This window comes from Phaseolus vulgaris, chromosome 2 (assembly GCF_051622355.1).
Source record: "Phaseolus vulgaris cultivar YP4 chromosome 2, ASM5162235v1, whole genome shotgun sequence".
In the NCBI taxonomy this organism is placed as follows: Eukaryota; Viridiplantae; Streptophyta; class Magnoliopsida; order Fabales; family Fabaceae; genus Phaseolus; species Phaseolus vulgaris.
This window is the reverse complement of record NC_143499.1, coordinates 31600371-31624295: the sequence shown is the minus strand read 5'-3', so window position 1 is coordinate 31624295 and position 23925 is coordinate 31600371. Positions and strand designations below refer to the sequence as shown.

General features: G+C 37.3%; 2 protein-coding genes across 4 annotated transcripts; one reads left to right on the top strand and one right to left on the bottom strand.

Annotated features, from left to right (window-relative positions):
* Positions 1 to 4364, top strand: LOC137811458 (cation/H(+) antiporter 18). Of its 3 annotated transcripts, XM_068613224.2 has the most exons (5): positions 1 to 91; positions 168 to 253; positions 893 to 1131; positions 1793 to 2794; positions 2895 to 4364. In XM_068613224.2, the coding sequence occupies exons 3-5, from the start codon at positions 931 to 933 to the stop codon at positions 4098 to 4100; spliced, it is 2409 nt and encodes an 802-aa protein (XP_068469325.2). In that variant the 5' UTR covers positions 1 to 91; positions 168 to 253; positions 893 to 930; the 3' UTR covers positions 4101 to 4364. The 3 variants fall into 3 exon arrangements, with proteins under 3 accessions (XP_068469325.2, XP_068469326.2, XP_090154718.1); XM_068613225.2 differs by lacking the exon at positions 168 to 253; XM_090298592.1 differs by lacking the exons at positions 1 to 91; positions 168 to 253 and adding an exon at positions 306 to 440.
* Positions 4365 to 5393: 1029 nt separating this feature from the next.
* On the bottom strand, positions 5394 to 15292 carry LOC150029114 (uncharacterized). Its single transcript, XM_090297942.1, has 2 exons — positions 14418 to 15292; positions 5394 to 5592 (listed from the first exon to the last, which is right to left on the bottom strand). The coding sequence occupies exons 1-2, from the start codon at positions 15290 to 15292 to the stop codon at positions 5439 to 5441; spliced, it is 1029 nt and encodes a 342-aa protein (XP_090154068.1). The 3' UTR covers positions 5394 to 5438.
* Between the last annotated feature and the right edge of the window lie 8633 nt (positions 15293 to 23925).

The following is a 23925-nucleotide window of genomic DNA, read 5'->3' as shown; positions in this document are numbered from 1 at the left end:
TATCATGCACACAAAAAAAGCGCTTATGTGATGAATTTGGCAGAGTTTTGTTCAATCTGGTGTTGAAGTCGGCGCTCTCTCGTAATCGCAGGTAAGTGCTTTTATCCATTTTTGGATTACTCGCGTTTTTTTCCTTTCCGTCTTCTCAAGAATCACTTTTTTCCTAGGAATCAAATTTGAAGAGCATTAGGATGAACAAGTGAATCCGATTCATCTTCTTCTTCTTCCTTCACCAACCATTCACGTTGAGCAGGTGTTTTTTCAGTGCTCTTCTTTTCTTTTTCTTTGTTTCTTAGGTAATAATCGCCTTTGTTTTCAAATATTCCACCCGATTATGCGCGCAACATGCAAGTAAAAATGACTGCTAACGATGTGCCTCCTTTTTAACCGGTTTCCGTTCAACTCAGCCACTCCCAATTATGCTTATTATTATTGTTTACGTAAGTTTATTATATATTATTATTAACACAAAGGTTTGCGATCATAAGACTCTTAACAAATTCTTGAGAACCGGTTTGCGATCATGAGACTCATATATCGCAATTCGTTCGTTTGTGTTTTGGGTAGAATGAGTTGTTCATGACTGTGTGGGAGAGCGATTGTCCTTGGAAAAAAAGTTGTTACCCTGATTTGGAGTTTGTTCCCGATTATTAGTCATGGTTTTTTTTTTATTTTTGTTTTTTTACGGAGTATCTTGTATTGCGAGATTTACGCGGTAGCTTCTTGGATGCTAGCTAAGCTGTATCTTTTTTTTTTCTCTCCTGTTTACTAACATCCTTTCTTAATATTGGCACATCTTGTTATCAGATTGTTTTTTTTTTTTAATATTTTAATGTCCATCAAAGAGAGTTGCATAAGATAAGATTGAGATCCCTGTTTCTGCAAATTTTAGGTGGATCTGCCGTCAGTTGTGGATTTTGGATTGTTGAAATGGCTTCCAATGCTACATCTGGAAATGCTTGCCCGGCGCCTATGAAAGCCATCTCAAATGGCGTGTTTCAGGGTGACAACCCTCTTGATTTTGCGCTTCCCCTTGCTATTTTGCAGATATGCCTTGTTCTTGTGGTCTCAAGGGGACTGGCATATCTTCTAAAACCTTTAAGGCAACCTAGAGTTATTGCAGAGATTATTGTAAGTTCATTTCTTTTCTTTTAGTTTTAATCAATCTAATTATCTTAGCTTATATTTTGTAGTTCATAATACAATAAATAGCTAACGGAGATTGACGCATGTGGTCGAGTCATTGTTCTCACTATCTGTGATTTGGTTCCACTCAAATTTATTCTGTGTTGGTAGGTGTATGTTAATTTTATAATCAATCCTTGCCAAGGTTGGTTGTCTTTCCTGACTTTATAAGTGGTGTGCCTTCCCCCTAATTTAAACTTTTTTCAATAAGAAAACTAAATATTATTTATTTGTATTAGTAATACGTGGTTCTCTCGTTTTTTTCTTCTTCCGTTTAGTGGTTACATGGAGTGCCTGGCAACTGGGGCTAAGTGTGAGCAATATGGCTCGTAGGGTTTGAACCTGACATCATTTACTTCTTAATCAAGTTGGATTGCTATTAGGTTACGAGGCACTTGTCATGTGACCAGAACTTTTCATGTTCCATATTTATATAATTTCATAGTCTCTAGACTTCACTGTGTTTCACTGCTCTAAACGAGTCTCACATTTAATATGAAATCTATCGTGTAGAATGCAATATGATTTTAAACAATGCATAAGTCAGGATAGATGTTAGTGCCAAAATATGTACAGTGATTTTAATGTGTAGGACTGCTATTGACAGGGAGGAATACTTCTTGGTCCATCAGCACTTGGACGGAGTAAAAGCTATATGCAGGCAGTTTTCCCATCCAGGAGTCTTACAGTATTAGATACTCTAGCAAACATTGGCCTTATATTTTTTCTATTCTTAGCAGGCCTGGAGTTAGATCTTAAATCTCTTCGTCAATCTGGACACCGAGTCCTTGCTATTGCTATGGCTGGAATAAGCCTACCCTTTGTAATGGGAATTGGCTCATCATTTGTTCTAAAACAATCAATTGCCAAAGGTTCAGATAGTGCCGCATTCCTTGTATTCATGGGTGTTGCTCTGTCCATTACTGCATTTCCTGTATTAGCCCGTATTTTGGCCGAGTTAAAACTTTTAACCACAAATGTTGGGAGAACAGCTATGTCAGCTGCAGCAATTAATGATATTGCTGCCTGGATTCTGCTTGCTCTGGCTGTTGCCTTGTCAGGCCATGAACGATCTCCACTTGTTTCATTGTGGGTCTTCTTAGCAGGGTGTGGTTTTGTCATTTGTGCATCAATCATTGTCCCTCCAATTTTCAAATGGGTGAGCCAACGATGCCATGAAGGTGAACCAGTTGAAGAGATATACATATGTGCTACATTAGCTGCTGTTCTGGCTGCAGGGTTTGTCACAGATGCTATTGGAATCCATGCCATGTTTGGTGCTTTCGTTGTTGGAATTTTGATCCCAAATGATGGACCGTTTGCCAGTGCTCTTGTGGAGAAAGTAGAGGATCTTGTGTCTGGTCTATTTCTGCCACTCTATTTTGTGTCAAGTGGATTGAAGACTAATATAGCCACCATAAAGGGGCTGCAATCATGGGGTCTTCTGGTTTTTGTTATATTTACGGCTTCTTTTGGAAAGATTCTTGGGACTACTGTTGTTTCCCTTCTCTGTAAAGTATCTCTTAACGATGCTTTGGTGTTGGGGTTCTTAATGAATTGCAAAGGCCTAGTTGAATTAATAGTCCTCAACATTGGTAAAGATAGAAAGGTAATTTCAATTTTCTTGCTCTCATTGTTCCCTATAATCAGTTTAACAAGCTGCACTTTACAGTCTATTACCGTGAAATGTTTAATATATGCATTTGCAGGTTTTGAATGATCAGACCTTCGCCATTATGGTTCTTATGGCTGTTTTCACTACCTTCGTCACCACTCCTCTTGTGACGGCTATCTATAAGCCTGCAAGGAAGCGATCTGATTACAAATATAGAACAATTTGGAGGAAAAATGCAAATAGCCAACTGAGGATTCTTGCCTGCTTCCATTGTGCAAGAAATATTCCATCAATGATAAATTTGATTGAGGCTTCAAGAGGAATCCAGAAGCGTGATGGTCTTTGTATGTATGCAATGCACCTTAAAGAATTCTCTGAGAGGTCCTCATCTATATTAATGGTACACAAGGCAAGAAGAAATGGGTTGCCATTCTGGAACAAAGGTTGTCATTCACATTCTGACCAGGTTATTGTGGCGTTTGAGGCTTACAGGCAACTAGGTCAAGTGTCTATCCGGCCAATGACCGCCATCTCATCTATGGCTAACATACATGAAGACATTTGTGAAACTGCTGAGAGGAAGGAAGCCGCAGTCATTATTCTTCCATTTCATAAGCATCAAAGTTTGGATGGTTCACTAAATACCACTAGAAATGATTTTCGAGGCGTTAACAAAAGGGTACTCGAGCATGCACCGTGCTCAGTTGGAATTTTTGTCGATCGTGGGCTTGGTGGTACATCCCATGTCTCTGCAAGTAACGTTTCTTATCGTGTTACGGTGCTTTTCTTTGGTGGTGGTGATGATCAAGAAGCCCTTGCTTACGGAGGTCGTATGGCTGAGCACCCTGGCATCAAATTGGTGGTTATTCGCTTTGTAGTTGAACCACCGAATGAAGGAGAGATTTTGAGAGTTGATGTGGATGACTCCTCCTCTGGCACCACATCAATCTCACAGGATGAGAAATTCCTCGATGAATTTAAGGTGAAAACAGCCAATGATGACTCCATCATCTATGAAGAGAGAAGAGTTAAAAATACTGCAGAAACAATTGCTATTATCCATGAGTTTAATAGCTCCAGTCTGTTTCTTGTGGGTTCAAGGCCAGTCAGTGAAGTTGCATCTGCTCTGAAAAGCAGTGAGTGCCCTGAACTGGGACCTGTTGGTGGTTTGTTGGCCTCACATGATTACTCCACAACAGCATCCGTTTTGGTAATACAACAGTATAACAACGGGGCACCAATAAATTTTACCTCGGAAATGGAAGAACATTTACCTGATGGGGATTCAGGTTCTGTTTAACGCTTCTCTAGCTCTGTTTTGGCTCGCACGCCTTGTTTAGGCTTTTCTGAACTCCATGCACATAGTTCACAATTCCACCACCAAACAAATAAAAAAGTTCAGAATTTTAATTTTCTCAGGATTGGAATTGATTTAGATTAATAATTTTATGATTGGACTGAGTTGTGTGGAGATTTATGGTGAAAAATTAGGATTCTAGCTTCAATTCCAATTTCCTATTGTAGTAGGTTACTACTATGAATGGTTAAGAAATACCCTTGTTTAGTTCCTAGTCTTTACTCTGCTATTGTTAATCACTCCTCTAATCTATTTCAACTTCTCAAATAATTACAAAACACATATATTAAAGGAAAAGAAAGAATAAGGTAAATCCCTTGTGTATAGTGAACATATAGGGTTATGTTTATATAGGAAAAGAAACATATGGGCTGAGCCCATTACATAAATATGAAATATCTAACAATATCTATAATATCAAATAATATCTAATTATATCTAATAATATCTAACACTCCCCATCTGGTGCATATAGATCATATGTACCCAGCTTGTTACAAATGTAATCAATCCTAAACCCTCGTAAGGGTTTAGTAACAATATCTGCTAATTGATTATTTGAATTAACAAATTCAGTCTTAAATCTCCCAATATAATCTTTTCTCAAATGAAATGACAATCAATCTCAATATGTTTGGTTTGCTCAGAAGTAGCCAGGCCATAGCTATATATTCTACTTTTGCACTAGATCTTACCACAACACTTTGTTTCTTGCTCTTCTAAGAGATCACGTTATCACCAATGGAGACACAATAACCAGAAGTTGTTCTTCTATCAGATGGAGATCCTGCCCAATCAACATCTGAATAACAAACGACTTTAGTATGGTTATTATGACCATATAACAAACCTTTTCCAGGAGAGCCTTTAATGTACTTCACTATAAGAATGACTGCATTCCAATGATCTTCACATGGAGAATTAAGAAATTGACTCACCACACTAACTACAAAGGAAACACCAACTAATCTCCTGTACTTCTCAGGATATGAAAGAGGCTCCCCTTGATTAGGTAGAAGCTTGTCATTGGGATCCATGGGAGTATCAACAGATTTCGAATTCATCAACCAAATTTCCTCCAAAATATCCAATGCGTATTTTCTTTGAGAGATAACAATACCAATATTGGATTGTGCTACCTCAATCCCCAAGAAATACCTGAGTTTGCGAAGATCTTTGGTCTGAAAATGTTGACAAAAGTGTTGTTTTACTTGTGACAAGATAAATACACCCAGCACTCGAGTGACGATAAAAAAACTGAATGATCTGCTTCACTGCGAGTCATACCAAATTGTTGAACAACATTGCTAAATTTTCCAAACCAAGCCCCAGGAGACTGCTTGAGGCCATATAAGGATTTACGAAGACGACATACCAATCCAAAAGGCTCCCCCTGAGCAACAAAATCGGGAGGTTGCTCCATATAAATTTCTTCCTGCAAATCTCTATTAAGAAAAACATTTTTGACATCCAATTGATAAAGAGGCCATTGTTGAAGAGCAGCCATAGTTATGAATAAGCGAACATAGGCCATCTTTGCCACTGGAGAAAACGTTGTTAGAATATATGACTTTAAACTATAAGGGGGGTGAATGGTTTAAAGAAGGATTTCGAAAACTTTTAAGCCTTGAATGAAATTACTTCGAGAATATCTTGATAAAGAAATCAGTTTTTCAAAACACAGCTAAAAGCACAACACCAACAAAACAATCGAATGTTTATACCAGTTTACAAATATCAAAACTGAATTTAAAGAGTTAAGGGATAGAGAAAATGCACACAGAGATTTATACTGGTTCACTCTAAATCCAGAACTACGTCTAGTCTTCTCAGAAATCACTGAGGAACACCACTAAGCAATCAAACATAGATCACTTACAACACAACCAAGAAAATGACATTGATCCCCTCAAGACACACATTTCTCTTGGCCAACACACCAACACTAAGAATGCTGATCTTGATCCCCTCAAGAACACACAACACTTCTCAGCAAACACACAAAGATTCTTGTTCAACAAATACAAGGATTACACTTGTTACAGAAGAAAATCTAAAATCAGTACAAGCAAAAATCCTATCTCACACACTTTGATCAATCTCAATCTATAAGCAATCTCAACTCTTTGAAAAACTCAAAAACTTGTGTTAATTGTTATTACTCAAATATGTTTTTCTAAATATATTCAAAGATGTTGTTTGTTATCAAATCTTAACAAACTTATTCATTGCATTTAAAAGATTGGTCAAAGCATTAAAGACTGGAGCGTAATCAGTTAAAACATTTAAAGCTCAGTAAAAAACAAAAACCACTTTTCTGTTATGGTACCAAAACAAACAATTGGTTGTTTTCTCGAATCAATCGGTTGTTTTGGTTTTAACAACTCAACCATTTGAAAAACAATTTTCAATCTTTTCTAAAAACACCTAAGTATAAAACAATCGGTTGTTTCGACAAAACAATCGGTTGTTTTTCACTTAGTTTGAAAAACACTTTTCTTTTAAAAAGACTGAGAATTCCTATGCTTTGGATTCGATCAAGGGTGAATTACAAAACTCAAACTACCCCAGATCCTATCTAAGACAACTCAGCAACAACAAACACAACCCTTCAACATCCTTCAAAGGGTTTTGGATTCTTCAAAGCTTGAACACCACTTGGTTCAACAATCTCCCCCTATTTGATGAAGACAAATCCCTGGTGCTTGTGTTTGACTTGATTGAATCTGAAGCAGTACCTGCAAAAATAGCATATCTACCATCCAATGCTTCTTACAGCAGTAGGTTAGTTTTTTTCACACATTTAAAACATAAAACCTGATAAACAATCGGTTGTTTACTTGAAACAATGGGTTGTTTTTATCAGTAGTAACAAAAAACAGTTTTATATCAGAGATTTTAACAGAATTAAACAGTTTCAGATAAGGATACACAAGAACCAATTAATTCTCCCCCTATTTGTCTTCACAAATAGACTTTAACAGTAACGACACAGATTTAGGAGAGATTATTAAGATCAAGGATACCTAACTCATTGCTTAGGAAGAAAAACCTCTCTTTTGGTAGTGGTTTCGTGAAGATGTCAGCTAGTTGTAGTTTGGTCTCCACAAACTTCACTTCACAGTTCCCATTGTTTACATGATCCCTGATGAAATGATGTCTTATCTCAATATGTTTGGTCCTTGAGTGCTGAATTTGATTTTTGGTAAGCATCAAAGGGACTTTGCTGATCTTTAATCCAAAGTCTGCAAGTTGTTGTTTGAGCCATAGAATTTGTGCACAACAGCTTCCAACAGCTATATACTCAGCCTCAGCAATAGAGAGAGCAACACATGCTTGCTTTTTGCTATGCCATGAGATTAGGCTTGAGCTAAGAAGGTTGCAAGTACCACTTGTGCTCTTCCTATCTAGCTTGCAACCTGCAAAGTCAGAATCTGAATAACCAATTAAATGAATTGGAGAGTGAGAAGGATACCATAACCCAACAGTTGATGTTCCTTTTAGATATTTCAGAATTTTGTTTGCAGCTTTGAAGTGTGACTCTTTAGGATTTGCTTGATATCTAGCACAAAGGCACACGACAAACATGATGTCCGACCTACTAGCTGTTAGATATAGCAACGAGCCAATCAATCCTCTGTATTTGGTTTGATCTACACTCTTTCCAGCAGAATCAACATCCATATAGCTGTTTGATGGCATTGGAGTGCTTGCTTCTTTACAGCTTTCCATTTCAAATTTCTTGAGAATCTCCTTGCAATACTTTGATTGACATAGAAAGATCCCATCCTTTGTTTGCTTAACCTGCAATCCAAGAAAGAAAGACAATTCTCCCATCATAGACATTTCAAACTCACCTTTCATTGCAGCCACAAATTCTTCACAGAACCTATCTTGTGTAGCACCAAAGATGATGTCATCAACATAGATTTGTATAAGAATTATTTCTGAATTTGACTTTTTGATGAAGAGAGTCTTGTCTATCATTCCCCTTTCATAACCATGTGATAGCAGAAAGTTGCTAAGCCTCTCATACCACTGCCTTGGAGCTTGCTCAGTCCATACAAACAAAGCTTTCTTCAACTTGAAGACATGATTGGGATGCTTATGATCTTCAAAACCCGGTGGTTGATCCACATACACTTCCTCATTGATGTAGCCATTCAAGAAACATCCATTTGGAAGAGTTTGAAACCATTCATACAAGCAAAAGCCAGCAGCAGCCTCACAGCCTCTAACCCAGCAACAGGGGCAAAGGTTTCACCATAATTTATGCCTTCCTCTTGATTGTAGCCTTTGGCAACTAGCCTTGCTTTGTTCCTTGTGATCACACCATCTTCATCTAACTTGTTTCTGAATACCCACTTCGAACTTATAATGTTCATCTCATCTGTTCTAGGGACAAGAAACCATACCTCATTCCTTGCAAACTGATTCAGCTCTTCATGCATAGCTTCAACCCACTTCTCATCCTTGAGAGCTTCATCAATTGACTTTGGTTCAATTTGTGAGACGAAAGTTGTGTGCCTGCAGAAGTTTGAGATGAAGCTTCGTGTGGAGACACCTTCCTTTATCTGCCCTATGATGTTTTCCACTAACAGATCTCTAGGAATCCTCCACTCTTTGGGCAACTCACTCTGTTGCAGAATTTCAATCGGTTGTTTCTGCGAATCAACCGGTTGTTTTTCTGCACAAATTTACAGCTTCTCCAAACTGATGCTCTGTTCATCCTCTTCAGCTTTGGTCTTCGGGATTTGGATGTTTCTGTGATCTACCTCATCAAAGACATCGTGAACTGATTCTTCTACCGTCATCAACCTCTTATTGTAGATTATGTATGCATGACTTGTGAGAGAATACCCTATGAAGATGCCAAGATCCGCTTTCTCATCAAACTTTCCCAAGTTTTCCTTTCCATTGTTGAGAACGAAACAACTGCAGCCAAAAACTCTGAGATGGTTGATGTTAGGCTTCCTTCCATTGAAGAGTTCATATGGAGTTTTCTTCAAAATGGGCCTAATAAGCACTTTATTCATCACATAACAAGAAGTGCTCACTGCATCCGCCCAAAAGTACTTAGGAAGAGATGATTCACTAAGCATTGTCCTTGCTAGATCTTCAAGAGACATGTTCTTTCTCTCTACCACACCATTCTGTTGTGGAGTTCTTGGAGCTGAGAAGTTGTGCAGAATCCCCATTTTCTCACAGAACTTACTGAACTTCTCATTTTGGAATTCTCCTCCATGATCACTTCTAATAGAGCCTATGTTGCAGTTCTTTGTATTTTGTAACCTTCTTGCTAGCTTCTTGAATGCAGAAAAGGCATCACTCTTTGATTCCAAGAAAAGAGTCCAAGTGAACCTAGAAAAGTCATCAAGAATAACAAGAGCATAATAATTTCCACCAAGACTCATAGTTCTTGAGAGTCCAAAGAGATCCATGTGAAGAAGTTCAAGGGGTTTTAAAGAAGAAACAACATTTTTGATTTTAAAAGAACTTTTCACTTGTTTCCCTTTTTGGCACGCTTCACAGATGTGATCCCTATCAAACTTGAGCTTTGGTAGCCCAATCACAAAATCCCTTGAAATTAGCTTGTTCAAGTGATTCATGTGAATATGAGCAATTCTTCTATGCCAAAGCCAAGATTCATCTTGCTTGGATAGAAGACATCCAATTGAACATGGTGAAGAGATATCTAGAAGATACACATTATTTACTCTCTTACCTACCAACATTACCTCTTTTGTGTTGGGTAGACAGATTTCACATGTGTTTGACTTGAACATCACTTGATATCCCTTGTCACATAGTTGGCTAATGCTCAGCAGATTGTGCTTTATACCTTCTACATAGAGCACATCATGGATGACCAATATGTCTTTGTCTCCTATGGATCCTCTCCCAAGAATCCTTCCTTTATTATTGTCTCCATATGTGACATGCCCTTCTTGCTTAAAGGAGATGCTTAGGAACTTTGATTTGTCCCCTGTCATGTGCTTGGAGCATCCACTGTCCAAGTACCATTGTTGCTTGCTCTCCTCCAAGATTTCCTACAAAAAATATTTTCAAGTACAAAGATTTGGTCCCCTTATGAATGTGGGTCCATTTTGTTTATATTCATTAATTGAATCTTTATTGCACTTAGGAATCCACTTCATAAAGCCTCTAGGAACAACAAATTTTTTGATTTTACAGAACCTCACAGAATGACCTCTTTTCATGCAATAGAAACATGTAACAATCGGTTGTTTCGATGGTCCAATCGGTTGTTTTTCTGGCATTTTCAAGAATGATTTTGAAAATCTATCTTGTTTGTTTTGTGGATTAAAACCCAATCCAACTTTTCCAAAAACACAGTTTTGATATGCTAAGACACTCTCAAAGTTGGATTGACCTTTAGAAAGCTTATCCACAGTTTTAACAAGATAGTGAACCTTATTTTCAAGATTTTCGCAATTTTCACAAACAAGAGTATTAACACTTGCAAGAGGAGTTTCTGTAAATGATTTCAAGGTTTTCAAAAATCTATTTTTGAATTTTCTAATTCCTCTTCTAGTGATCTTACTCTGTTTTCAAGCCAGCTATTCTTTTCTTTTAACCGATTGTTCAAAAAGGCCAATCGGTTGGCTTCTTCATGCATTTCTTGAAAGGCTTGAAGTAATTGATCATAATTTTCAGAGTTTGAGGAGTTAGATGAATTTACACTACTTGAGTCATCCTCCTTTTTGGCCATGAAGCAGAGATTGGGGCTTTTCTTGTTTTGCCTTCTTTTCCTTCTTGCTTGACTCTTTGACTTTGCCTCCTTTGGTTCATTGTTTCCATGAGCAACCTTGAGTGTGTCCCACATCTCTTTAGCAGTTTTGCATTTTGATATCCTGAAAAACTCATTAGTATCTAGTGCAGAAGCTATTATGTTTTGAGCAGTGCAATCAAGCTTGGCCATTTTACATTCATCATTGGTCCATTGAGATAAAGGTTTTGCAATGAAAGAACCATTCTTTTTAAACTTTGGAGTGTAAGGACCATTCTCAATTGAATCCCAAATTCCTTGATCAATAGATTCCACAAAGATTTTCATTCTGGCTTCCCAATATTTGTAATTCAATCCACAGAATAAAGGTGGTTTGTAGATTGAAGCACCTTCCTCAAAAGATTGTTTATCAGCCATAGAATTTTTTTTTTTGGATAAACTTGAATAACTTTCAAGAACCAAGCTCTTGATGCCAATTGTTAGAATATATGGCTTTAAACTAGAGGGGGGTGAATGGTTTAAAGAGGGATTTCGAAAACTTTTAAGCCTTGAATGAAATTATTTTGAGAATATCTTAATAAAGAAATCAGTTTTTCAAAACACAAAGCTAAAAGCACAGCACCAGCAAAACAATCGATTGTTTCGCAGAAACGAAACAATCGGTTGTTTATACCAGTTTACAAATATCAAAACTGAATTTAAAGAGTTAAGGGATAGAGAAAATGCACACAGAGATTTATACTGGTTCACTCTAAATCCAGAGCTACGTCCAGTCTTCTCAGAAACCACTGAGGAACACCACTAAGCAATCAAACCTATATCACTTACAACACAACCAAGAAAGTGACCTTGATCCCCTTAAGACACACATTTCTCTTGGCCAACACACCAACACTAAGAATGTTGATCTTGATCCCCTCAAGAACACACAACACTTCTCAGCAAACACAAAGATTCTTGTTCAACAAATACAAAGATTACACTTGTTACATAAGCAAATATGAAATCAATACAAGCAGAAATCCTATTTCACACACTTTGATCAATCTCAATCTCTAAGCAATCTCAACTCTTTGAAAAACTCAAAAACTTGTGTTAATTGTTATTACTCAAATCTGTTTTTCTGAATATATTCAAAGATGTTGTTTGTTATCAAATCTTAACAAACTTATTCATTGCATTTAAAAGATTGGTCAAAGGATTAAAGACTGAAGCGTAATCAGTTAAAACATTTAAAGCTCAGTAAAAAACAAAAACCACTTTTCTGTTATGGTACCAAAACAAACAATCGGTTGTTTTCTCGAATCAATCGGTTGTTTTGGTTTTAACAGCTCAACCATTTGAAAAACAGTTTTCAATCTTTTCTAAAAACACCTAAGTATAAAACAATCGGTTGTTTCGACAAAACAATCGGTTGTTTTTAACTTAGTTTGAAAAACACTTTTTTTTTTAAAAAGATTGAGAATGCCTATGCTTTGGATTCGATCAAGGGTGAATTACAAAACTCAAACTACTCCAGATCCTATCTAAGACAACTCAGCAACAACAAGCACAACCCTTCAACATCCTTCAAAGGGTTTTGGATTCTTCAAAGCTTGAACTCCACTTGGTTCAACAAACGTATCACCATAGTCTAAACAAAAAATTTGGGTATAATCCTTAGCCACAAGACGAGCTTTGAGACGATCAATAGTACCATAAGGACCAACTATGATAGCAAAAATACACCTGCAACCAACAACAAATTTCCTAGATGGTAAAGGAACAAGTTCCCAAGTTCCATTATTCTGAAGCGCATTCATTTCATCAAGCATGGTCTGACGCCAACCAGGATGAGCTAAGACATCACCTACAGATTTTGGAATAGATACAAAAGAAATAGACGAGAGGCAGGTATAAAAGGGTTGAGATAGTCTATGTAACTCAAAGCAGTATAATGTGGAGAGGGATTACAAGTAGAACGTATACCTTTACGGATAGCAATAGGAAGATTAGGTTCAACTATCAGAGGTTCAATTGTAGGAGCTGGAGGGGGACGAGGTGTTGGCACCAGAATAGAGTCTGTTGATGGACGATGAGACGTTTGACAACAACTATACACCTGAAGAGTTGGTGGCGGTGGTGAATCGTTAGGTGCACTAGGCACAATAAAAGGAATATTAACTTGATTAGATGAAGAAATTAAAGGAGAAAGACAAGACTTAAAGTAAAGGGAATATTCATTGAAGGTAACATCTGCTGAAATAAAATAACGATTTAAAGAAGGTGAGAAACATTTATATCCTTTTTGTGATCTAATGAACCCTAAAAAGACATATTTGTGTAACTTAGAAGATAATTTATCAAGACCAGGACTAAAATTATGAATAAAACATGTGGACCCAAAAACTTTGGGAGGTAAAGAGTGGAGAGGGTCATGTGGAAATAAAATAGAATGAGGAATTTTGTTGGCATGTGATTAATGAGATAACATGCACTAAGAACATCATCACCCAAAAACGCCGAGGATTATCACCATGGATTAAAATAGTACGAGTTGTTTCAACAAAATGTCTATTCTTGCGCTCAGCTACCCCATTTTGTTGAGGTGTATAAGCACATGAAGTTTTATGAAGAAACCATGAGAAGCCATAAAATTTTTAAAAGAATGAGAAAGATACTCACGTCCATTATCACTACGCAAAATTCAGATGGAAATTCCAAATTGATTTTTAATTTCATTGTAAAATATTTGAAATATAGAAAACAACTCAGAACGGTTTTTCATTAAAAATACCCAAGTACATCTTGAATAATCATCAATAAAAGTAACAAAATACTGAAATCCTAAATTAGACTTAATACGACTTGGTCCCCAAATGTCAGAGTGAACTAAGGCAAAAGGAGATGAAACCCGTTGTGAGACACTACTAGGAAAAGAACTACGAATGTGCTTCCCTAACTGACACAATTCACACGATAAAGTAGACACATTAGACAAACTTGGAACAAGCTGCTGCATCTTGGCAAGAGTAGGATGACCTAATCGAGCATGAATGAGAGATGGAGAATCCATAATCACGCCAACATGTGCAGAGATCTGTAGTTGATAAAGTCCACGAGACTCACATCCAGTGCCAATCATTTGTCCCGAACTCCGGTTTTGTAAAGTGACATAATCTTTGTTAAAAGAAATAACACAATCTAGGGAACAGGTGAGACGACTAATGGATAATAAATTAAATGGAGACCCAGGGACATAAAGAACATTATCAATAGATAAAGAAGAAAAAATATTAATAGTACCAACACCATGTGATGGTACCCTATATCCATTGGTCATGGTAACCGAAGGTAAATAACCCGTAGTAGATATGGAAGAGAAAAAAGATTTATTACCAGTAATGTGATTGGTGACACCTGAATCTAGAACCCAAGGGCCAAGAGAAGTGGAGTGAGTGAGACCAACAAAAGATGTACTTGAATGTGCAACAGAAGTCGTGAAACTAGGGTTCTAACGATCCTCATACCATTTAAGAAATTCATTGAAAATAGCAGGTTGGCCTGAGGTATCAATTGAAGTATGATCCATAGTAGAAGGTTGCACAAGGACAGTTTGAGTAATTGCAACAAATTTAGGAGGACGACCATGTAAGGCATAACATCTGTCAATTTTGTGGCCAAGTTTGCCACAATGTTCACACTTGTGACACCCTTTGCCCGACTTGTGAGGGCGAGTATGATCACTATGCTGAGAGACTAAAGTAGAAGAGTCATCAACATGAGACGTTATATCAGTGGTGTGTTTACCTGGCACACGCAAAAGGGTAGAACAAGTGAAAGTAAAATTGGGCACGATAGGAGATCCCAAAATTTGATCACGAACGTGAGAATAATCATCAGGAAGGCCATGTAAACCCAATAACATGAAAAACTTGGATCTTTGTTCTAGTTCTTGAGAAGGAGTGGGGGCAGGAGGTAATAACTCATTAAAATCATGAAGAGCATGAAGTTTACCCAGATATTCCGCCATTGTACCATCAAGACGTTTGGGAGCAACAATTGTGAGAAGATTTTGACACACACCATAAAGACGTTGAGTATCATTGGTGTATAATAATTTCGCTTGTTCCCAAACTTCTGAACATGTCTCATAGGTACAAAAAAATTGTTTTAAAGATGAGTGAATGGTAGATTTGATAACAATGCCTAATTGAGCATCAATTCTCAACCAATGAGAAACCTCATTTTCAACAACAGTAGGATGAGTAAGATGATCAACATAACCTTGACTCTTAAGCCATAATATAATATCTGATGCCCAAGTGTCATAATTGGTTCCATCCAATTTTTCAATGAAAAGATGAACATTGATGTAATTAGTATAAATAGACGGATTCGGCATAATGACTGCGGAAGAAGCCACAATGGTAGCGACAACGGAAGAAGCCATTGTGGCAGCGAAAGCGGAAGAAGCCATAGAAGACAAGGACAAATCCAGTCACTGGTTAATTGGCGACAGTAACAAAGATGAAGGCTCCGACAGCGATTTCGGCAGCGTCTGTAGCGGAGGTTCCGACGAGATTTCGACGGTGGCTCTGACAAGATTCCGGCGGTGGCTCCGACAAGATTTCAGCGGCGACTCTGACAAGATTCTGGCGATGGTCCGACGAGGCAGTGGCGGCTTCGACAAGGTAGTGGGACGGTGGCTGGAAAATTCCAGTGAATAGTGGGTTCACCAATAAAAATTGAACCCTAAACCCTAACCTTGTGCTCTAGATACCATATTAAAGGAAAAAAAAGAATAGGGTAAATCCTTTGTGTATAGTGAACACATAGGGTTATGTTTATATAGGAAAATAAACATATGGGCTAAGCAACATACCCTATCGACACCGCTCAACTAGGTTTGGTCTGTACGTAACCCTAACAAGCATACCCTGTCAACACCTCTCATTCGGTTCGATCTGGATGAAGCCCTAACCGACAAACCCTGCCAACACCGCTCAACTAGGTTCGGTATGGACGTAGCCTTAATCAGCATACCCTGCCAACACCTCTCACTCGGTTTGGTCTGAATGAAGTCCTAACCGGCATACCCTACCGACACTGCTCAACTAGGTCTGGTCTGGACATAGCCCTAACCGGCATACCCTGCCAAGACCGATCAACACACACAAGTTAACCTCTTAACTTGATGCAAATAAACTTAAAATCAAATTATTGATTAACAAGAGGTGATCGCCCAATCAACTTGTTCGATTAAAGACTCACATTAAAGGCCGATCGCCCATTCAACATGTTCAATTAAACATTCACATTGAAGGCCGATCACTTGCTCAAATAAAGACCAACATTTTAACTTGTGAAAATTTTGCTTAAATTCATTCAAACTGAGTGCATAATGTAAAAGAAACAGTTGATATATTGATAATAGCAAAAAGAGGGAGGCCACCCCGGCCTCGAAGGAGAGAGATTCAAAACTGAAAAGGCCACAACTCGGCCGAAGGCGAAACTAGTCTTCAATGGTCTTCGTCTTCCTTACTTTTAGTTGGCCCAGCCTGCTGCCTCGCCAAAGCCTTTTCCTCGAGAATTGGCATGATCCGACCCTGTTATATTTCGTTGTCAAGATTAAAGGTACCAAAGGCCGATGGCCACCAAAAAGCACATGGGCCTCACAGACAGCTCGGAGGAAGCACTGCTTCAACAACTCCTCGGTCTGGTCGAAGTTGCGATCCAACTCCGCCTCGATCTCGTCCCTAACAGCTTGTAGGGTATCCAACTTGGTCATCGAGGATGAGAGTTTCTCATCCCTCTCCTCCACCATCTTCCTCAGTTGGGTGTTTTCAGCCACCACCCTAGCTATCCCGGCCTCTGCCTCCATCAAGTGGCGTCCAGCCTCAGCAGTTTCCTGCTAAGCTTTCTCCTTCTCAGCCACCTCCGAGTCCGGTCTCTTCGAAAGGTCAGAGTTAGCAGCCAGAGACTGCTTCAGATGACCAGACGCCTCGACCAACTCATGATCCAACCGAGATATCTCCTCGACATGGCAGTCTCGTTCTTGACACCCCAACTGGATCATAACCACCGAGCGACACATCATTTCCAAGCCGGCCCCCCAACTAGTTCGATGAGAGGACGACTCGAATAACCTCTCGGGTGACTTCGAGAAGAGTCAGGCGCATCCCCCGAGTGAATTGTATGTCACCCTCCAGAAGGACTAGGGGCGACATCAAGACCTCCATTGAACGCCCGGTCTCGGGAGGATCAACCGCCTTCGCCGTACGTTTAGGTCAGGGCGAGTCCACTTCGACTGTGTCCCGACGAGGAGGAGGTGTCAGCAGGGAGCCAGGGGAGCGGGTGATGGTAGCAATGTTACCACCCTCCCTTGACCTCTTCTTGGACTTGCTGGAAGGGTGAACTGTTGATTTTTCTCGGCAAGTTTACCGAATCAACTGTAATATAGTACTCTTTAAAGTACGAATGTCGAACCCACAGGAAACAATTCTAATTAAGATGTTTTGTTATAAAACTCATTAAGTATAGAACATAATGTTGAGAACTTGTTCATAACCAAATTAAAGATTTCACAAGAAGTAACTCAAAGGTGTAGGGTTTGATTCAAGACATAACAAAACTAACTTATCAAATATAGAGAAAGATATTGGGGATTGAATTACGTCTATCTCAATCATCTGTATTTTGAATAATACAATATATAATACACAAAGATCTTGGAGATTTCTTTGATTTTCAGCAAAGCCATCAAGCCTATTCACCATGTATCTTTCAAAAGAAGACATAAAAGGAATCACATCTCCTTGATGTCCTGCACTTGTTCCAGCATCAAAGTTAGTTGCAGGTTGTTCTTCATTGTGTATATCCATATCAGCAACTTGATATTCTTCATCAAAATCAGCAGTTGCAGCACTTGATGAACCACCATGATCACCATCTTTGCTCACCCATCTTCCATTTATCTTGGTGAATCCCATCTTTCTTAGAGAACCATTATTAATTTCTTGTGTTGATTTAACCAACTCAGAGGTCTCATCTTAAAGATTCACTTTAAAATAGAGCAAGAATTTAGAGATTAAAACATCATAGGGATAGAGGTAGTCACTTAACCTCATGGATTTTTGCATATGTTCTTTGATGATATGAATCCAGTTGATCTTGATCTTCTTCTGTTAAAACATAATGGTTGCTCGCCTTTGGAGTTAGAATCCAAGTAACAATAAGAGCTAACACCCTTTCATCTAACTTCAAGCCTCCAACATAACAAGTTCTCACTTTGGCTTGTTGATTCTTCAAATAGCTCTTGTAGTATTGGATTTTGTTGAAATCTTCCACAACACCAAGATTTCCTTGAAATCTTCTACACCTTTCACATGAGAAACAAGGTTGTTTCCTTCAAACTTAAGGTTGGTGTAGAATACCCGAATTAAATATGGGTAAATGTTTCCCTTCATCTCCAAGAATCTTCTCAGCAATTGATCCTTGAGAAGCTTCCTCACATTGTCCAGCTTTTGGCTTTTCAGCCAATCAAAGGAGAAAACTTTTGGATTGTTGATCACCTTTGTGCTTGTCTCAAAGCGATATCTCTCAATGAGCTCATTATCCCCTGAAAACCAGCCCTCAAGCCTCCCTCCAGACCTTACAACCCTTGTTTTCATCCTCTTTGATGTAGGTGGAGTGGACTCCATGATAGTAGAAAAAAGAGGCAAAGGCTCACACACAAAGAGAGCAAGAGATGACTCAATTGGTTGTTTTTGTAAAAGAGAACTGTTGCACCAGATTTTAGCATAACAGAACCCTACAGTGATCAATTGGTATTAGTGGGTTTCAGTCTTCAAGAAGAAAAGACTGGACCAAGACCTGCACAGAAAATGCCAGAAAAGAGCAGAAAACCACATGGTCATCATATGTGATCTTTGACTAATCATTAAGGCTCTTGAATTTTCAAGATATGGAATATATTCCTTTATGACATGTTGTAACTTCCTTCAGAATACAATCAGGCTTTCAAGACAACTTTATTGACTCAGGATCCTTTCATAATTGAGATCTGCAATAGACAGAAAGAATAGAGACATTAATTCAATTCTTTCATAGTGTTATCAGAGAAGAAACAATCGGTTGTTTCGAGAAAACAATCGGTTGTTTTTCTGCAACAATAAAATAGAATTTGAAATTTTGAGCATAAGTAGAGAGATGTTCAAGATATATGAATTTTATCATTTAACAAGAAGAAAATAAGCATGAATCAACAATTAAAAGAATTAAAGACAGAGATAAGGAAGGTCTTATCCTTTTATGAAGTCCCTTCAATGAGTCATTTGTTTGTGTTCAAGAAGCTTCTTTTGACTTTTGAAAAGACTTGGATTGGTACATACCTTTAATTCAGTTCCAGTCTTAATCCTTTCCTTCCAAGAACCTGATCAGATGACTCAGAGCCTCATGTTCTTCTAGTTTCCCTAACATAAAAATGAATTCAAGCAACAAGGTTTGGTCCCCTTACAAATGTGGGTCCATTTGATTTATTTTTATCATTTGAAACCTCACAACCTTTAGGAATCCATTTCATAAAGCCTCTGAGAACAAAATATTTCCTTATTTTGCAGAATCTGACAGAATGACCTCTTTTCATGCAATAAAAGCATGTAACAACCGGTTGTTTTGACTTAACAATCGGTTGTTTTACTAGTAGTTTTGAAAATTTCTTTGAAAAATTATCTTGCTTGTTCTGTGGATTAAAACCTAATCCAGCGCTTCCAAAAACACAATTTTGAGATGCCAAGACATTCTCAAAGTTGGATTTTCTCTTTGAAAGCTTATCCACAGTTCTAACAAGATAATGTACTTTCTTTTCAAGATTTTCACAATTTTCACAAACAAGAGAGTCACACACATGAGAAGAGTTTTTGCAATGTTTTTCAAGTTTTTCAAAATCAATTTTTGATTTTTCCAGCTTTTCTTCAAGTGTCTTAACCCTTTTTTCAAGCCAGTTGTTAAGCCCTTTCAAATGATTGTTTGAGGGAACCAATCAGTTAGCTTCTTCATGAGTTTCTTGAAAAGCTTGATGCAATTTACTATAATTTTCAGCACTTAAGGAAACACATGAACTTACATTGTTTGAGCTACATGACTCATCATCTCCTTCTGCAATCAAGCATATGTTTGCTTTTTCATCTTCATTTGATGAGGAGCTCGATAAGGAGACTTCATTCTCATCCCAAGCAATATATGCTCTTCTTGATTTTCCCTTTTTCTCCTTGTAGCTTGATTTCTTTTCATTGCTTTCTTTGTTTGGGCAATCAACTTTTATGTGCCCTTGTCTTGATGACTTTTTACGGCAAGTGCACCGCGTTTGTCAGAAGTAATAATTGTCCCTAAGGACGAATATTGATCCCACAAGGAACAGTGAATTATCGAGTACAATAATCGCTAAATATAAAAACAGAACAATTAAAAGAGTTTTGAATTAATTGTGTTGGCACTGATTAATAAGAAAACAAACAAAAAATTAGTTGTTTCAATTAGAAAAATAGGGATTAGGTTTCATCTCTCTCACTCTCATGTATTTTGATTAGCATGTCAATATTAAGTTCTTTAATTGAAATTGATGCCCGTATAAAAATCATTTATATCAATTCCTCGCATATAAAATCCTTAAGAATGTTCCCTAAGTATCGATCCCTCGCATAATTATAAGAACAACTTAGAACGAAGCTCAGACGTTAATAGCAATTAACATTTCAAGTCTATTCCTAGCACTCAAATATGCTAAGTATTGTTGTTTAGTTCCAAACCCTAAAAATACCTCCCGGTCAGATTTAAGATTCTCAATTTGTCACGAAAAATTAAAAGTAAAACAACAATACCAATAATCAATCAAGAACTGAATATTAATATATAAGATATCACCTCAATACATAAGAGTTTGAGCAGATTACTCTCAATCCCAAAGGGTAGAATTAGCCACACATACTTCTAGCACCTTCTATTTTCCCAATTGGGTTACAATTCACTCTATGGTGTTTTCCTCTCAATCTGGCACACTAAGGTTGAGCCTCTAGCCCTCTATTTATCCTAGTTTTCTAGGGTTAGGTTGTTTATTGTGTCGCGCTAACGGGTTAAATGATAAAACATAAAAAAGGCCCAATCTTTCTTTGCATCTTTTTCCATTCTGGGACCTTCTATCTTTATCTTTTTAGCTCAAATCATTCATCTTTAATCCAAATCTCCAATCTTCCTTAGAAATCTGCAATTAACACCAAATTTGGGAATAAAATACTCTTATTCAAATAAAGATCATAAAAAATGTAAAAAGGTATAAATTCATAAATTAGGGATTATTTTATGTGTAAATTAGCAATAAATCCTCATAAGTGCCTATATTTTAATATGAAATATTACTGAAATTAGACACTTATCATTCACCACAACCAAAGCAAGTATAATTGTTAGAATTGAAATCACTAGTTTTCTTGTTGCCATACCTTTCTTTGTTGGCTTCTTTGTTGCGATTTCTCTTTAAGAATCTACTAAATTTCTTGGACAACAAACTAAGGTTTTCTTCTTCACTTTCACCACTTGACTCTTGCTTGCTTTTGTGCTTGGCAGCTTTCAAGGCAATGCTTCTCACATGCTTGTCTTCACTTTCTTGAACATTGAGTCTATTCATTTCTAACTCATGTTCTCTAAGCTTACCAAACAATGAAGTCGTTGTTAAGAATGTCAAATCTTTTGATTCAGAAATTGTTGTCACCTTAGGTTGCTATGATCTATCAAGACACTTGAGGATCTTGATGTTTAGTTCTTCTTTATCAAAGGTTTTCCCAAGGCTCATAAGGTGGTTAATGATGTGAGTGAACCTCTTTTGTACTTTAGCGATTGACTCACCCTTAAGCATTCTAAACATTTCATATTCCTAAATTAGAGTATGCTTTCTAGCTCTCTTCACATCATTGGTTCCTTCACGAGTCACCTCCAAAGTGTCCCACATCTCCTTGGCCGATGAGCATTGAGAAATCCTGAAAAATTCATCCGAATTCAAGGCAGATGTTATGATGTTCTTAACAATACAATCAAATTTGGCCTACTTGTTTTCAGAATCAATCCATTGAGACCAAGGTTTTTCAATGGAAGATCAAATTTTGAAATAAAAGGGTCATTTTCAATTGCATCCCAAATTCCCTTGTCAAGAGATTCAACAAAGATTTTCATTCTAACTTTCCAGAATTGATAATTCAAATCACAAAATAGAAGTGGTCTGTTGATTGAAGCACCCTCTCCAAAAGGTAGTTTTTCAGCCATTGAAAAAAGGTTTTAGAATCAAACTTGAGTATTTTTCAAGTACCAAGCTCTTGATGCCAATTGTTAGAATGTATGGCCTTAAACGAGAGGGGGGTGAATTGTTTAAAGGGGGTTTTCGCAAACTTTTTATACTATAATGAAATTCTTTGCAAGAAACCAGATTAGGAATTCAATTAGCCAATAAACAAAGCTCAAAACAGTAAAGCACCAGAAAAACAATCGGTTGTTTCGTAGAAACAATCGGTTGTTTCGTAGAAACAATCGGTTGTTTATACCAGTAAAAATAACAACAACTGAATTTAAAGAGTTTAAGGACGAGAGAGGTGCACAAACAATTTATACTGGTTCACTCTTAAACCAAGAGCTACATCCAGTTTCCCAGAAACCATTGGGGAATCCACTAAGTAATCAAAACCAGATTACATACACACACCACCAAATAAGTGGCATTGATGCCCTCAAGAAACACACTTCCTTTGGCTCAACACACACACCAAGAATGTTGATCTTGACAACCTCAAAAGCACACAACCTTTCTTGGCTTTACAACACCAGAATGTACAAAGTATTCATAACGAATTACACTTGTTACAAAATGAACTGAAATCAATACAGATGTAATCCTATTCTACTCTCTCTTGATAAACCAAAGCTCAAAGGTGAAAACTCAAATCTTTAAAAGCAATTTGTGAAAAACTCAAATATGTTTTTCTATCTTGTTGTTTGTTATAAAACTTAAACAAACTATATATAACATTCAAAGAATGGTCAAAGCATTTAAAGCAGGAGCGTATTCGGTTATAAAATCATTTAAAGCTCACTTAACTAACAAAATTGTTTCTGTTAGGATTTTCAAACAAACAATTGATTGAAAGTGCGAATCAATCGGTTGTTTTGGTTTGACAGCAAGTCAACCAACCAAAACAGTTTTCAAACTTTTCAAAAACACCTAAGTATAAAACAATCGGTTGTTTCGACAAAACAACATGTTGTTTTTCACTTAGTTTGAAAAACACTTTAAACTTAAAAGATTTGAAAACACCTAAGCTTTAGATTCAACGTGGATTACAAAGATAAACTACCCCAAATCCTACTCTAAAACACAGTAGCAACTTTAGCCTTCCATCAAACGCTAGGATTTGGATTCTTCAAAGCTTTGATCACACTTGATTCAACAAAATAGACGCAAATAAACAGATTCAATATCATTTTCCTCAAAGCCCATGGTTTCAACCAACTCATAGAATGTGGATAGATGGGTATAAGGGTCTTCATGATCCATTCCAGTGAATTGATGAGTGTTGATTAAGCTAAGAAAAGTTGGCTTCATTTCTAAAGATTTGGTGGTAGGAGGTATGGCTATGCTAGAGAAATGCCTCGGTCCTTGTTGCATAGCATAGTCTCCCAATGTCCTTCTAGGTGGATTTTGTCTATTATCAACCATTTGAAACTCTGTTTGATTGTGTGAGTTGAGAGTGTTGGAAGATTCTCATTTTGCTTGTCCTTGCTTCTTCTTTTCTTCTCTCTTCTTGCTCTGATTTTTTCTAACTGTCTTCTCAATTTCTGGATCAAATTTCAATTGGTCTTCAGGAACCTGTCCTCTTAATAGCATGTATCTAAGACAACTCAAGCAAGGATTAGCACAGGATAAAAGAATAATATTTAAAAAAGTGTCTATTCACAAAGAAAACAAACTATTCACAATACTTAATAAGTTATACT